Here is a 14,887-nt window from a genome sequence, read left to right as displayed (position 1 = left end):
CTGTATGTGGATAAAACTGTACACACACACCTTGAATATGGACTCCAGCTGATGTCTGCTGATGTTTGATTTCTTCTTTTGTGGTCTGTGAACAAACAAAACACATGCTGGAATATGGACTATATGTATCATAGCTGTACAACACACACTCAAATACAGAGACAGATATTTAACACTCTCCTCTTAACACAATACACTGAGTTCAGGATTTCCTCACTGACACACACACATTTAGAAACACATGTATGAATGAATGAATGAATGAATGAATGAATGAAATAGTGATAGAGTGATTAATGTCCCAGGTGTAAATGTTCTTGTGTCGCACCACAGACCCTCCAGCTCAGGGACTGCAGGCTGAACTGAACTCTTCCAGCAGTTTTCCTCACTGCCAGTCCGAGAGTTGCAGCACTGCACAGTTTAGTGTTTTACTGCTTCAACACCTGATAAAGCTCATGAAGGGCTTCACAATGATACCAGTGAGTTTGATCAGGTGGAACAGTGCTGTAAAACACCTCACTATACTGACCTCAGATCAGCAGGACTGTCTCTGTCTCTGAAGAAAATTGGGCGTTCCATTGACCAGTCACTCTTCATGGACACACAGCTGGGTTCTGGTGAGTCTGATCTCTTTCTCTTCATCATTCTACAACACAGATATTATTACAGACACAAATTAAGGGAAGTGTACATGCTAATATAATATGGAGTGGATATGGATGACTGTATATCCAGTTTGAATTAACAGAACCTCTTTGTCTTAATTAAATTTGAGTAATAAGCAACAAATTAAATCACATAGACAAATAAAAGACAAGGCTGCGCATTTCAACCAAACATATTATAAAGTGCTTAAAATACTCAGACATTAGTCATTAAAAACAGATATTAAAAATAGCCTGAATGAGGCTGGAGCTCAGACCGGCCAAGACGCCCAGAAAATCCTAAGTATGACAGGTGGCACCACCATCTTGACAACTTTTACGCACACCCACCTGGGGAACACTGTATGTGAGTTTGATTGAAATCCGATCGATCCTGTAGGAGGAGTAACAATTTTTGTAAATTGTGGACGGATGATGATGGACGGACGACGCGTGATTGCACGTCATCCGGCCTGGCCTGAGGCCGGAGGAGCTAAAAACAGGTTAAAACTTGCACGCAAAAAACTTGATACACACAACAATTTCTTGTACTGTTTACAACTACATTTCCAGGGTTCTTTTGTGTCTCAACTCCTGCTTCAAACTGAATCAGTGTTTGGTGGCTGTCCAATCATTTCATGGAGAAACACAAGAGTCATTCTATCATTCAGGACACATTCCATGTCCTTTGATGATAATTATATTTATTCTAACTATTTTCTTCAAAATATCAGATTTTATCAATTAATGGAAAGAATGTTATCACACAAACATTAGAAGAAGAAGAAGAAGAAACCTTTATTTGTCACATGCACACTTCAAGCACAGTGAAATTCTTCCTCTGCATTTAACCCATCTGAAGCAGTGAACACACGCGCACACACACAGAGCAGTGGGCAGCCACACCAGAGCGCCCGGGGAGCAGTCACAGGGGTTTGGTACTTTGCTCAAGGGCACTTCAGCCCAAGGCCGCCCCACGTCAACCTAACTGCATATCTTTGGACTGTGGGGGAAACCGGCGCACCCGGAGGAAACCCACGCAGACACGGGGAGAACATGCAAACTCCACACAGAAAGACCCTCGACGGCTGCTGGGTTCGAACCCAGAACTTGCTTGCTGTGAGGCAACCGTGCTAACCACTACACCACCGTGCCACCCATTTTATCTATCATTTGCTTCATTACACTTGAAATTTTTCATAATGTTCCTAAATTGACCGTTTTTGCTCCGTCTGTGTTTCAGTTGAGGGAGTCTTATTTTCACAATAATGAATAAAGACCATTAAAGTCAACAACAACTGTTTTATTTCTTTCAAAAGTCTAAATTGGGGTGGTCAAACTACGGCCTGCGGGCCAACTGCGGCCCATCGCTCTCTTTTATGTGGCCCGCTATGAATTATAAAAATTAAACTGTAATTCGGCCCGTTGTAATGTCAGTCTGAGTACATTGCACTTTTTAGTTTCAATACTGGGTGGCGCTGCAATTTTGAGCAAGATTTGGCTCCACTCTATAATCTTTGGTTGAGTTACTCGCGTTCGCTCACGTTACTGTTGTTTACTTTATTGGTTGTTGCCTTGGAGACAAGCAAAGCACTCAGATGAGCGATTACATGCGCTATCACAGTAACTGACAAAAGATGGAAGTGAAAAGACAAAAAATATTGAGTGTAGAAAATTTCAGACTAGATGGGAAAATGAATACTTTTTCATAGAGATTAAGGGAAAATGTGTTTGTTTGATTTGCAAGGAGTCTGTAGCAGTGATGAAAGACTATAATGTTCGAAGACACTATGAAACTAAACATCAGTCATACACTTCATACACTGGCCTGGAGAGGGAGAGAAAAGTCAAACAGATGACAGCTAGCCTGTTAGCACAACAGCAGCATTTTTTTCGTGCCAACAAACTTCAAGAAAACAGCACCAGAGCTAGCTATGAGGTATCTCAACTGATCGCTGAGCATGGAAAACCTTTCTCGGATGGTGAATTTGTTAAACACTACCTCACTAAAGTTGCCAGGATAATGTGTCCAGAGAAGATTCAGGACTTCAGAAATGTGAGTTTGTCCAGACAAACAGTTGCCAGACGACTCGAAGACCTCTCAGCTAACTTGAATCAGCAAGTATCAGACAAGGCAATAGCATTTGAGTTTTACTCAATTGCATGTGATGAGAGTATCAATGCCACAGACACAGCGCAGCTGCTGATTTTTTTACGCGCCGTCGACATTAACTTTGGCATTACCGAGGAGTTGCTTGATCTTATGAGTCTAAAAGGTACCACAACCAGGCCTGGAAATGAACTTTTTTGCCAACAAGCCAGTGGGGCTTGTAACTTTAAAAGTTACTAGCCCGACTCTGAATTCACTAGCCCGACACATTTTGAGTTTAATTTTTAACAAATTTTAAAAAATCAAATAATTTAGTGAATGGTGGAGGGTGGGTGAGTGGTGAAATGGATGTTGGGTGATTCACCCACTGAACAGGAAACAAATTACTTACTTTTTTTGACCCGCGGGAAATAAAAATGTGCCAATTCCCAGTAATTACGGAAATCACGCCATTTGGTGGAAAATTGCCGAATCACTCCAAATCACGCGTCTCACTCAGGTCTCGCGAGAAACAACAAAAATGGCGCCGCCCTCACTATACATACACACACAGTAAGCCGATTTTCGGTGATTTTGAGTGATTTATGACACTTGCAGATACAAGCCATCAGGGCTTGTGCTTTATGTGCTTTCCGACACCCGAGGCAAAATTTTGACGCCATTGGCGTACAGGCGTGTGAGGGAAATTTAATGGATGAACATTATTATTCTCTGTGTTGAGCTCAAGTGGCCTAATATACTGAGAAAGATGTTTTTTCCAATGTTGTACCGTCATCGCCTTTCTGTGGCCTTGGTGATAAGCAGGGTGCCTGAGTTCTCCATAACTACGCATCCGCCTGCACATACGGTACCAGAGCACACCAGGTGCACGCTTTAACAAAGCTTCATAGAAAATCTTGAGCCAATCACGTGAAGATACAAACAGTAAGCAAATGCCTTTAGAGTATAATAGATAACAGCCACTAAAACACAACTCAGAGTGCGCGTACTCTCGGCATCATCAGAAGTGGTGTCGTCTTCTATTCTTTTCTTTCCTTACCTATTTTATATATCTGTTTATATGATCTACTATAATAAATAACTGAAAAGACGACTGCTAAGCGTTCTGAAGTGTTTATTAGAAGTTTCCATTACAGGCGTCTGTCAATTTCCAGCCCTGACAACGGTAGGGACATTTTTGAGGCTGTATCGGCTGCGACTAATGATATTAACCTGCCCTGGGACAAGCTGTGTGGCGTTACCACAGATGGGGCTCCAGCAATGACTGGCGAACGTAATGGGATGGCCTCTACAGTGTGCAGAAAAGTTCGTGAAAGCGGAGGTGAGGCTGTAAAAATGCACTGCATTATCCACCAGGAAGCACTCTGTGCTAAGACTATTCAGGTGAATGATGTGATGGACACGGTGGTTAAAACAAATCAATCTCATTCATGCAAAGGCACTCAATCACAGACAGTTCCAAACTTTTTTGTCTGAAGTTGAAGCTGAATATGGAGACGTCATCTACCACTCAGATGTGCGCTGGCTCAGTCGTGGCACCATTCTGCATAGGTTTTACTCACTGAGATCAGAAATTGACCAGTTTTTGAAAGAGAAAGGCAAGCCTCTTCACGAACTGGGTGATCCCCTATGGTTGGCAGACCTGGCTTTTTTGGTAGATCTGACCAGCCATCTTAACACACTGAACAAGAGCCTTCAAGGCAAAGATCAACTTGTCTCTCACCTGTACGCACATCTGAAAGCGTTTTGTGTCAAGCTCAAACTTTTAGAGGCACAACTACGCGACTTCAATGGAGTTCACTTCCCCACAATGTTGGAGCTGAAGACAGCTTTCCCGAATGCCAACATCTCTGCCCAAAAAAATAAATACGTATCGGTGATCACATCTCTTCTGGCAGAATTTCGTAAGCACTTTCAGGATTTTTCGGTCATTGAGAAAGACATGAAACTATTCACAACACCATTCTCAGTTGATGTGACAGATGTTGATGAGCGTATGCAGATGGAAGTTATTGAGATCTAGTGCGACGATTCACTGAAAAGTCAGCATCAGCTTCTCCCCCTACCAGAGTTTTATCAGAGTTTGGATAAGACCAGGTTTCCTCTCATGAAGCGCCATGCCGCAAGAATGATTAATCAGTTCGGGTCTACGTACATATGCGAGCAGACATTTTCTCTTATGATTCTGAACAAAAGCTGACTAAGAACGAGGCTGACCGACAGACATCTCTGCGACGTTCTTCGCATTGCAACATCAAGGCTTACTCCTGACCTGCCAGCTATTCTTCAGTCCAAGACTCAGCATCACTGCTCCCACTGAATGACATTGCAATTTTTTTTTTTACCTGCAAATGTTTTCATCAGTCTTGTTGCACCTTTGTCACTGATCGTGACCCATTTTCAGTTAGGCTACTTAAAGCACTAAGATTAGGCCTATACACAGGCATGTTTTCTTGATGTGACTGCCTGTACTGCCTTTTTCCTTTTCTCCTTTTGGGCTACATGTGAATGTGTTATTTATTCATTTGCAGACCTTTGTGACATTGTCAGTTATTAGGCTAATTGAAATTAATTTCATACCAAAGTAGGTTGTTTTATTAGGCTATGTTCTTATGTAAGCCATTCACATTTTATACCAAACTACATTAGCTTACACAGCCACTTTCTCTCAGAAGTGTTGAAACTGCCTTGACCCTCTGTGTTGTTCACTCAGACATTTATGTTCAGTCTGTTGCATTCTACATATTTCAGGTTACATTCTGAGATTTTCAAATGCTTATTTGAATGAAACCAAGGATAAGTAAAGGTGTGTACTGTAAACTTAATAAAGTACTCAGACATCATTATGTGTTTAGTAGGCCTATAATTCACATCATATCAAGTAAGCTACTATTGCAACAAAAATACAATGTTTTGCACAGTCTAAAAAACATTGTAACTAGTCTAAAAGACACCTTTAATTTCTATCGGCCCTTGGCGGCTCATATTTTTCTTTATGTGGCCCTCAAGCAAAAATGTTTGGCCACCCCTGGTCTAAATACTAAAGAAAATATTATTTAAATTGATTTTCTCATTTAAATAATTTAAATATCTTTATTTATTAATGTCTGTGAAACCGGGCAGCACGGTGGTGTAGTGGTTAGCGCTGTCGCCTCACAGCAAGAAGGTCCGGGTTCGAGCCCCATGGCCAGCAAGGGCCTTTCTGTGCGGAGTTTGCATGTTCTCCCCGTGTCCGCGTGGGTTTCCTCCGGGTGCTCCGGTTTCCCCCACGGTCCAAAGACATGCAGGTTAGGTTAACTGGTGACTCTAAATTGACCGTAGGTGTGAATGTGTGTCTATGTGTCAACCCGGCGACTTGTCCAGGGTGTACCCCGCCTTTCGCCCATAGTCAGCTGGGATAGGCTCCAGCTTGCCTGCGACCCTGTAGAACAGGATAAAGAGGCTAGAGATGATGAGATGAGTCTGTGAAACCTCTGTCAGCTCTGTTACTAACTCTGTTACTCCCCCTTGCAAATCAAACATGGTTTGTCCCAATACCATGTGACCACCATCACATGATGTCATTTCCCTCTGTAGCAGACATGTTGAACACACTGTGGACAGAGTCCTCTCATTTTCCCCACAGTAGTTTCTCTGTAATAGTATGTTGTAAATTATATTAAGTATATTCATTGACCATCATTAATTGTCATTTCAAACCGGTACATTTCCAAGTAATATGAAAATAGCAAAAGTAATTCCATTGTATAAATCTGGGGACAAACACAGCTTCACAAATTACAGACCTGTTTCTTTACTTCCTCAATTCTCCAAAATTCTTGAAAAACTATTCAATAACATTAGATAAATTCATTGAAAAATACAAACTACTGTGTCAGTGCGTTTACATGCACATAGAGAAAATCGCATTTCTGCCGTTGCTTGACTGAAATCACAGTTCTAGATGGCATGGAAACACCTTAACTAGGCTGAAATTGAACAGAACTTGATTTCTCGTAATCGAGCTGCACGACCTAGATTATGCGATTTCTGCCGAGCTACTTAGTGCATGTATACCCTATCCTATCGAGCTACGTAGTCCAGCTACTTACTTCAGCACTGCCCCTTCCGGAAGTGACAAGTGACGAGACCACAAGCGGGAAATACAACAGCCTCGGTCGGAGAAAAAAAAAAAAAAAACAGCCTCGGTCGGCATGACACTTCACCTTAGCCGCCCACTTTATTAGGAACACTTCTGTTCGTACATACAAACTACAAACACTCTTCTTGTGAACACGGAACTTTGTTTATACTCTTGAATAGCTCTTCTTCATGACGACAACCAGAAGTGCACCAACACAATGGGGCGTGTAGCGCCACCTGTGGCTCGGGTGCACAATGTACCTCACACAATCGCTCGATTAACTTGTGTGCATGTAGGATTGGATTTCTCTGGCACCCCTGCTGGGACCCTCTGCTCGATTACCAACAGCAGTTCGATTTGGATGTGCATGTAAACGCACTGAGTGATAGTCAATATGGATTTAGAGCAAATAGATCAACAGAGATGGCACTAATGGAGTCAATTGAAGAAATCAGTAACTCTATAGATGATAAATATGTCGCTGGGAAATTTATTGATCTTCAAAAAGCTTTTGATACTATTAATCATGATATATTAATTAATAAGATGGAACAATATGGGATAAGGGGAGTTGTATTAAATTGGATAAGAAGTTATTTGAGCAACAGGACACAATTTGTGAAGTTGGGTGACTCTGTCTCAGCTCGTTTGAATATTGATTGTGGTGTCCCTCAGGGGTCAGTATTGGGTCCTAAACTGTTTATTCTTTATATAAATAATATGTGCAATGTATCAAAGATATTTAAGATGGTATTATTTGCAGATGACACAAATATGTTTTGTTCTAGAACAAATTTACGAGTTAGAAAACATAATCTCTTCAGAATTGTGCAGGTTAAAAAGTTGGTTTGATCGAAATAAATGATCATTAAATCTGTCTAAAACAAAAATCATGTTATTTAATAATTATAAAATAAATAGGGCAATAAATGTACAGGTAGATGGTGTTGATAGTGAGTTTCTAATAATAAATTTCTTGGGGTAATAATAGATGATAGAATTAATTGGAAATCACATATAAAATACATACTAATGAAACTATCAAGAAGCATATCTGTGTTGAGTATAGCTAAGCACGTCCTGGACTATAATTCACTCCGCATTCTTTACTGTTCCCTGGTTTTACCGTACTCAACTTACTGCTCAGTGGTGTGGGGAAATACATATAAATGTTCACTTCATGCTGTCACGCCCAGCTTGGTCATGCTGAGAGTGCTTACTCCACCTTTTTGATATATTAATCTTGAACTTGTTCTCTCTCCCCCTCCCGACCTTTAGGAGGAGCTGTTTGGTATCTTGTCACTTTGGCCAAACAGGCGGAACAGTTCAAATACAGCCTATGGCTGTCAGGTTGGAGGGTGGATGAGATGGCGGGTGTGGAGCAGAGATGGCAGGAAATGACGCAGGAGTAGAGAGTGAGGTGGAGATGGAGGGAGAGGACGTGGGAGAAACGAACAGTAATGATGGATGGCAAGTGAGACATAAAAGTAGAACTAAACGAAAGAAAAACAACTCAGAAGGTTCTTGGAATTCGGATGTGGATAGTGTTATCAGTGTGAGAAAACCGGAAGGTTTTAAGGTAAAGCTCCAGTTTGATTCTCCCGGTTCTGTCAATCCATTGAAGCTGACTAAAGCTTTGAATGATAGTATTGGAGAAGTGAGTGTTAAACCCCTTAGAGATGGAAATCTACTGATTATATGTAAAGACATTGAGCAGCAAGAGCGCGTAATTAAACTAACATCCTTAGATGGAAAGAGAGTGAAGTGTTTTGCTTGGGGAGGAAAGAGAACAGTACAAGGAGTAATCACAGGGGTAGCAACTGACATACCAATTGAAGATGTTTTGAGTAATGTAACAGGAGCTAAAGTAGTGAAAGCAAAACGGTTGATGTATACTAGGAATGGGGGCAAGCAGGAAAGCTTATCTATTATGCTACAATTTAGTGAAGAAGTGCTGCCAGTTCGAGTCAAGGTAGGATATTTAAGCTATCAGGTGAGGCTGTACATTCCACCACCGTTAAGATGTTTCAAATGTCAGAGATTTGGGCATGTGGCAGCAGTGTGTAGAGGTAAACAGCGTTGTGGCAAATGTGGGGAGGAAGGTCATGAATATGGCAAATGTAATGAGGGAACAAAAATCAAATGTTGTAACTGTGGTGGTGAGCATAGCGCAGCATATAAGGGATGTGAGGCACACAAACGAGCAGCTGAGGTACAAAGAGTTAAAGTGGAGGAGAAGCTCACATATGCTGAGGCTATCAAAAAAAGTTAATAGAGCTACAAAGAGAGACAATGTTATGGTACAACAACCACCAATGAGGAGAGTGATGGAGCAGAACCTAAATCATGCAAATGGCCATACAGCAGATAAGATAAATGTGGGAGTGGATAAGGTTAAGTTTGTGGCCTTCCTTGCCGAAATAATTAACTGTTCAGCCCAAACTCAGAGCAGAACAGACAGGATCAAAATTATCATAAGGGCAGCAAAAAAATATCTTGATGTGGGGGAGATAACTGTAGAAATGATAAATGAGACACTCACTGCTGGATTACAAGATACACAGTCATCATGTACTGGTTTGTAATGGTCTTTATGATTCTACAATGGAATGTCCATAGTCTTTGTGCTAATGGGCAAGAGTTCAAGAGTTTCATTGAAGAAATGAATGAGAAACCTCAAGTAATATGTATACAAGAAACTTGGCTCAAATCACAGTTAGATTTTGTATTATATGGGTATGTTGCTATTCGAAGGGACAGGGAAGGTGGTACTGGAGGTGGCATAGTTACCTTTATCCAACAGGGGCTAGGCTATAGGGTTATAAGTGTAAGTAAAGAATCAGAAGCAATAGTAGTAGAGGTATGGATAGGCAACTCAAATGTGTGGATAGTGAATTTTTACAACCCATGTAAGAAATTAAGTAGAGAGATCTTTGATAGTATTATTGGAGAAGTAACTAATAAGATGGTATGGTGTGGGGATTTTAATGCGCACAGCACACTTTGGGGTAGTACACACACAGATCACAATGGTAATATGGTCGAGGAATTCCTAGAGGATAGGGGCTTGGTGTGTGTGAATGATGGAAGGGGAACTAGAGTAGATGTGGCAAGAGGATTGGAATCCCCAAATGACCTTACTTTGGTATCTGAACCAATAGCCAGTGTCACTAAATGGGAAGTGTTTGGAGATACCACTATAGGTAGTGACCACTATCCAATTATGTGTGAAATTGGAGTGGGGCATGTTCGACTGGAGGAGGTAGGCTCCCCTAGATGGAAATTAAAGAATGCTAACTGGACAGCATACAGTATGCTCAGTAGTGTTAAGTTGAAAGGAGTAAACACAGATAATTGTGATAGCGTGGATGATTTTAATGGAATAATAACAGAAGTTATGCATTCTACTGCATTACAGATTATTGGTAAGGGCAGTGGCCATGGACAGCGTAAAATGGTTCCTTGGTGGACAGATGACTGCAAAAAGGCTATACAGGAAAGGAACAAAGCTTTTAAGAAAGTTAAAGCTACATTTTCTTTTAATGACTTAGTGGCATACAAGAAGGCCCAAGCAGTTGTTAGGAGAGTAGTTAGACAAGCCAAGCGACAACAGTGGCAACATTTCTGTAGTAAAATAGGAAGGGATATTCAAATTAATGATGTGTGGAGTATGATAAGGAAGATGGGTGGGATTAGAAGGGAGTTCACACTGCCAGCTATAAGGTATAAGGATGAAGTCATGATCAGCAATGAAGACAAGGCTGAAGCATTAGCTAAAACATTTGTAAGAGTTCATAGCTCTGAGAATTTGACCCCAGAAGCAAGAGCAGCTAGAAATGAAATGTTAAGAGATCACCCTAACATATTTGATAAAAAGAATGATGGTAATGGAGCATTGGATGTTCCTTTTTCCTTATTTGAGCTGAAAAGAGCCTTGGCTGGGGTTAGAGCAACATCCCCTGGTAAGGATGAAATATGCTATAAGATGGTGGAGTGTTTAACCCCTGAAGCTCAGGAAATAATTTTAAAACTATATAATAGGGTATGGGAATCAGGGACCCTACCACTGGCTTGGAAGCACTCCGTTATTATACCTATTGGAAAACCTGGTAAAGATAAGTGTGAGGCAACTAGCTATAGACCCATTGCCTTAACATCAAATATGTGCAAAATTATGGAACGTATGGTTACAGACAGACTAACATATGTGGTGGAAAGCAGAAATTTGTTTACTTGCCATCAGAGTGGATTTAGGAAAGGAAGGACCACCATGGACCCAGTTGTACGTCTAGAAAATGAGATCAGGAAGGCTCAGACCAACAAGGAGCAAGTGAATGCAGTATTTTTTGATGTGGAGAAGGCATATGATATGCTGTGGAAAGAGGGTCTTCTCATCAAGTTAGATTCCTTGGGCATAGGTGGGAGAATGTATAACTGGGTGATGGATTTTTTAAGGGACAGGAGTATAGAAGTAAGGGTTGGGGCATCTCATTCTAATACTTACTCCATAGAAAATGGAACTCCCCAAGGCAGTGTATGTAGTCCTATTCTTTTTAACATTATGATTAATGATGTTTTTTCTGGAGTTGATGCTAGTCTTGGTAGGTCATTATATGCAGATGATGGGGCGCTATGGGTCAGAGGCCGTAATGCAGCATTTGTGCAAAAGAAACTACAAGTAGCTGTCAATAATGTGGAAGAGTGGGGTAACAAATGGGGTTTTCGTTTCTCTGTTGATAAAACCCAAGTAATGTGTTTCTCCAAAAAGCAAGTTAACCCTAATGTTCAGATTAGTCTTTATGGGCAGCCAATTAAGCAAGTCTTATGTATTAGATTTCTAGGTGTGTGGATGGACTATAAATTAACATATGGAGAACATATCCAGAAGGTCATAACCAAGTGCAAAAAGGCAGTAAATATTATGAGATGTCTCATAGGAAGTAGCTGGGGTGCAAGTATGAGGTCTCTTAAGCACATCTATACTGCTTTAATTAGGTCAGCCCTAGATTATGCATGTATTACATATGGGTCAGCTGCAAAATCCCATTTGCAGAAACTGGATGTTATTCAGGCACAGGCTTTACGTTTATGTTGTGGGGCTTTTAAGACTTCACCAGTTCCAGCACTGCAGGTAGAGGTTGGTGAAATGCCACTTTCACTGTGACGATTACAGCTAAACATGACTTACTGGGCCACATTGCAGGGACACAGACAGGATCACCCAACTAAAGCAGTCCTAGAAAAGTGTTGGGAACATGGGCACAAGCAATATAATAGTTTTGGATGGATAGGAGATGGTGAAGCTGAGAAGTTGGGCTTGACAAAAATATCTCTGAGCTGCACAGTAGCATTACCAGCTACTCCTCCTTGGTTATTCCCCATGCCTACAGTAGATTTTGAAATTGCTAAGCTGTCAAAGCATGGTAACGAATATGGTGGGATGAATGCTATGGTGCAACAGTACCTAAGCACTAAATATAATGGAATGGTTCAAGTATACACTGATGGTTCAAAAGATCCAGACACAGGAAAGACAGGAGCAGCAGTATACATACCGGAGTTTGAAACATCACTTAAGCGTAGAACATCAGACAACCTGGCAGTTTATTCTGTGGAGCTGTTAGCTATTTTATTTGCACTGGTCTGGATAGAAGATTCTAAGCCAAACAGTTTTGTTATATGTTCAGATTCCATGGCAGCTTTGGTCAGTATTCTAAATTTTCAGTCTTCTTGCAGGCTTGACTTAATATATGAAATTTATCAGAGTTTATACAGTTTAAATCATAGGGATATAGCTGTAAGTTTCATTTGGGTTCCAGCACATGTAGAAATACATGGCAATGAAGTAGTGGACTCTCTGGCCAAAAAAGCCCTTCAATTGAGTTTGGGTGATTTAGGTGTGCCATTAAGTAAAAACGAAGTTAAAACCATAATCAAAACTAAAGTAAGCAAGTTATGGCAAAAACAATGGCATACAAATACAAAGGGGAGATTTCTTCACAAGATTCAGCAGGTAGTCCCTTCAAAAAGGCAGGGTAACTGGAACAGAAGGGGGGAAACAATAATTACAAGGTTAAGAATAGGACACACCGGCCTTAACCATGGTCTCTATGTAGTAGGAAAACATAATACTGGTCAATGTGCATCATGCAACCAAATAGAAACAGTGGAACATGTTTTGCTAGTGTCAAGCTTACAATACAGAAAGAGAACTCCTACTAGAAAGGGTCAAAGCATTAGGATACACAACATTAACAATAGAAGATTTACTTTCCTTTTCCACAGTTAAACCATTAGCATGGATACATATTATGACATTCCTAAAGGCTACTAGGTTATTCGAGAGAATTTAATTTCAATTTTTTATTTTTTTTTCACACATAAAGTAGGACTAAGCGTTGAAATCCCCATTGATGCTCCACACCCATAACAGTTGGTGGCGGTAATGCACCATGTTGGATGCCAACTGCCAATAAACATAAAGAAGAAGAAGAAGAAGAAGGTTGGAGGGTGTGCTTTGCTGGCATTTTGGTTTGGTTGTTTGGCTGTGTGCTGTTCAGGCCTTCACTGGGAGAAGGCCTGCCCAGCCCAGGTTTTCCTTTGTTCTTTCTCATTTTTCTTCTTTTTATTATTATTATTTAATTAAAATATTGCTAAAATTGGAACAACTGTGTGGACTCCCTTTTATGTTATGGTCACTTGAGCCTAGTGGTCGTAACATATGGGGGCTCGTTCCAAATGTTTGATAGTGGAGTTTGGATTAATCACTTGGTTTGTTTAAACGAAGTGAGGTAAGCTATTATGCCATGTGGTTTGTTGGGGGGGTTCGCATTGGTTGTAAAGCGATTGGTTACGTTGTGATTGATTTACATTGTGATTGTTAACTCTTTTGAAGTTTTTTGCGGAAGTTGTTTGACCAACCATTTGTTTTGTTTGATTAAGAGTAGAGTCGGTAAGTGTGTTTGGGCGTGCGTTACGGGAGGGCATAGAGTGGAGTTGGCATTTTCCCCAGTTAGAACGCGTTTGCGTGGGGTTTAAGCTACTGTGTCACTGAAGTCTGGGCGAGGGCACCGCCTTGGAAAACCGGCTGAATTGACTTTGGTCGGGACAGTACGGATCCAATGGTAATGGTGAGTAAATGATCCTTGTTCTTAGACTTAGTGTGAAGACAGGTTAGTTTAGTAGGGGGATAAATGTTTAGGGGGAAACTCCGGTGTTGTCCTGTTTACGTGAGTTGCATTACACTTTGCCCAATTATTTTGGATTTGTGGAGTAGTTTGTTACTTTTGGATACGTGGATACTTTTGGATTACTTTGTTTAGCCAGTTGCATGGTTAGATTAGTGGCACACCCCAGTGTCTATTTGTAATTGTTTGGATTTGCCATTGGCCAGTGGCGATTTGTTAATTGGTGATTTGTTTATTGTTGACGGTAAAAATGAGTACCTTGGAAGCATTTTTTGAAGCTCCCTCTGAGGCCTTGTTGGTTACCCTCACTAAGGATCAGTTGTTTAGTGTGGTTGATTATTATAAACTTGATGTAGTATTGCCAAAGGCAGCATTGAAGGATGAACTGTTGAATCTTGTTCGAATGAGATTGATTGAGAAGAATGTGTTTGGTAAACCAGCTTCATATATGCCGATGGTAACATCGTTGTCATATGAACAGCAAATTGAGCTTTTGAAATTTCAACATGAGCTAAAACTGCAGCAGATGAAATTGGATGACGAGTTAGTGCAAAGGAGGCTCGATAAAGAAATGGCTTGTAGGAGATTGGAAGTTCAGGAAAAAGAAAAACAACGTTTATTGGAACTTGAGTGGCTTAAACAATTAGAACAGGACCGTGAATTTGAGCACACTCGATTGCAGTTAACTGCTGAGGGCAGACTCGGCAGTCCGTCTACTTCGCAACCTGGTTTGGCCAGCATGATCAAGTTCCTGCCTAAATTTAATGAGCGTGATCCTGACGTGTTTTTCTCCTTGTTTGAGAACATTGCGGCTGAACAGCAT

General features: G+C 40.8%; 1 protein-coding gene across 3 annotated transcripts in view; it reads right to left on the bottom strand.

Annotated features, from left to right (window-relative positions):
- LOC132887194 (NACHT, LRR and PYD domains-containing protein 12-like) overlaps nt 1-14,887 on the bottom strand; it is a 101,837-nt gene that overhangs the window by 74,470 nt on the left and 12,480 nt on the right. For 2 of the 3 annotated variants that reach the window (XR_009654783.1, XR_009654784.1), the window contains exon 4: nt 10,232-12,916. Coding sequence is in view for 1 of the 3 variants with exons in the window: in XM_060922665.1 (XP_060778648.1) it covers nt 31-85; nt 530-646 (172 nt within the window). In the remaining 2 variants the exon portion in view is untranslated. Of the gene's footprint in view, nt 1-30; nt 86-529; nt 647-10,231; nt 12,917-14,887 lie in introns of those variants that run through there. The other variant, XM_060922665.1, reaches the window with a different exon arrangement.

This window comes from Neoarius graeffei, chromosome 5 (assembly GCF_027579695.1).
Source record: "Neoarius graeffei isolate fNeoGra1 chromosome 5, fNeoGra1.pri, whole genome shotgun sequence".
NCBI classification, from domain to species: domain Eukaryota; kingdom Metazoa; phylum Chordata; class Actinopteri; order Siluriformes; family Ariidae; genus Neoarius; species Neoarius graeffei.
Note: the sequence above shows the minus strand (reverse complement) of the source record. Positions and strands in the feature narration are given on the sequence as shown.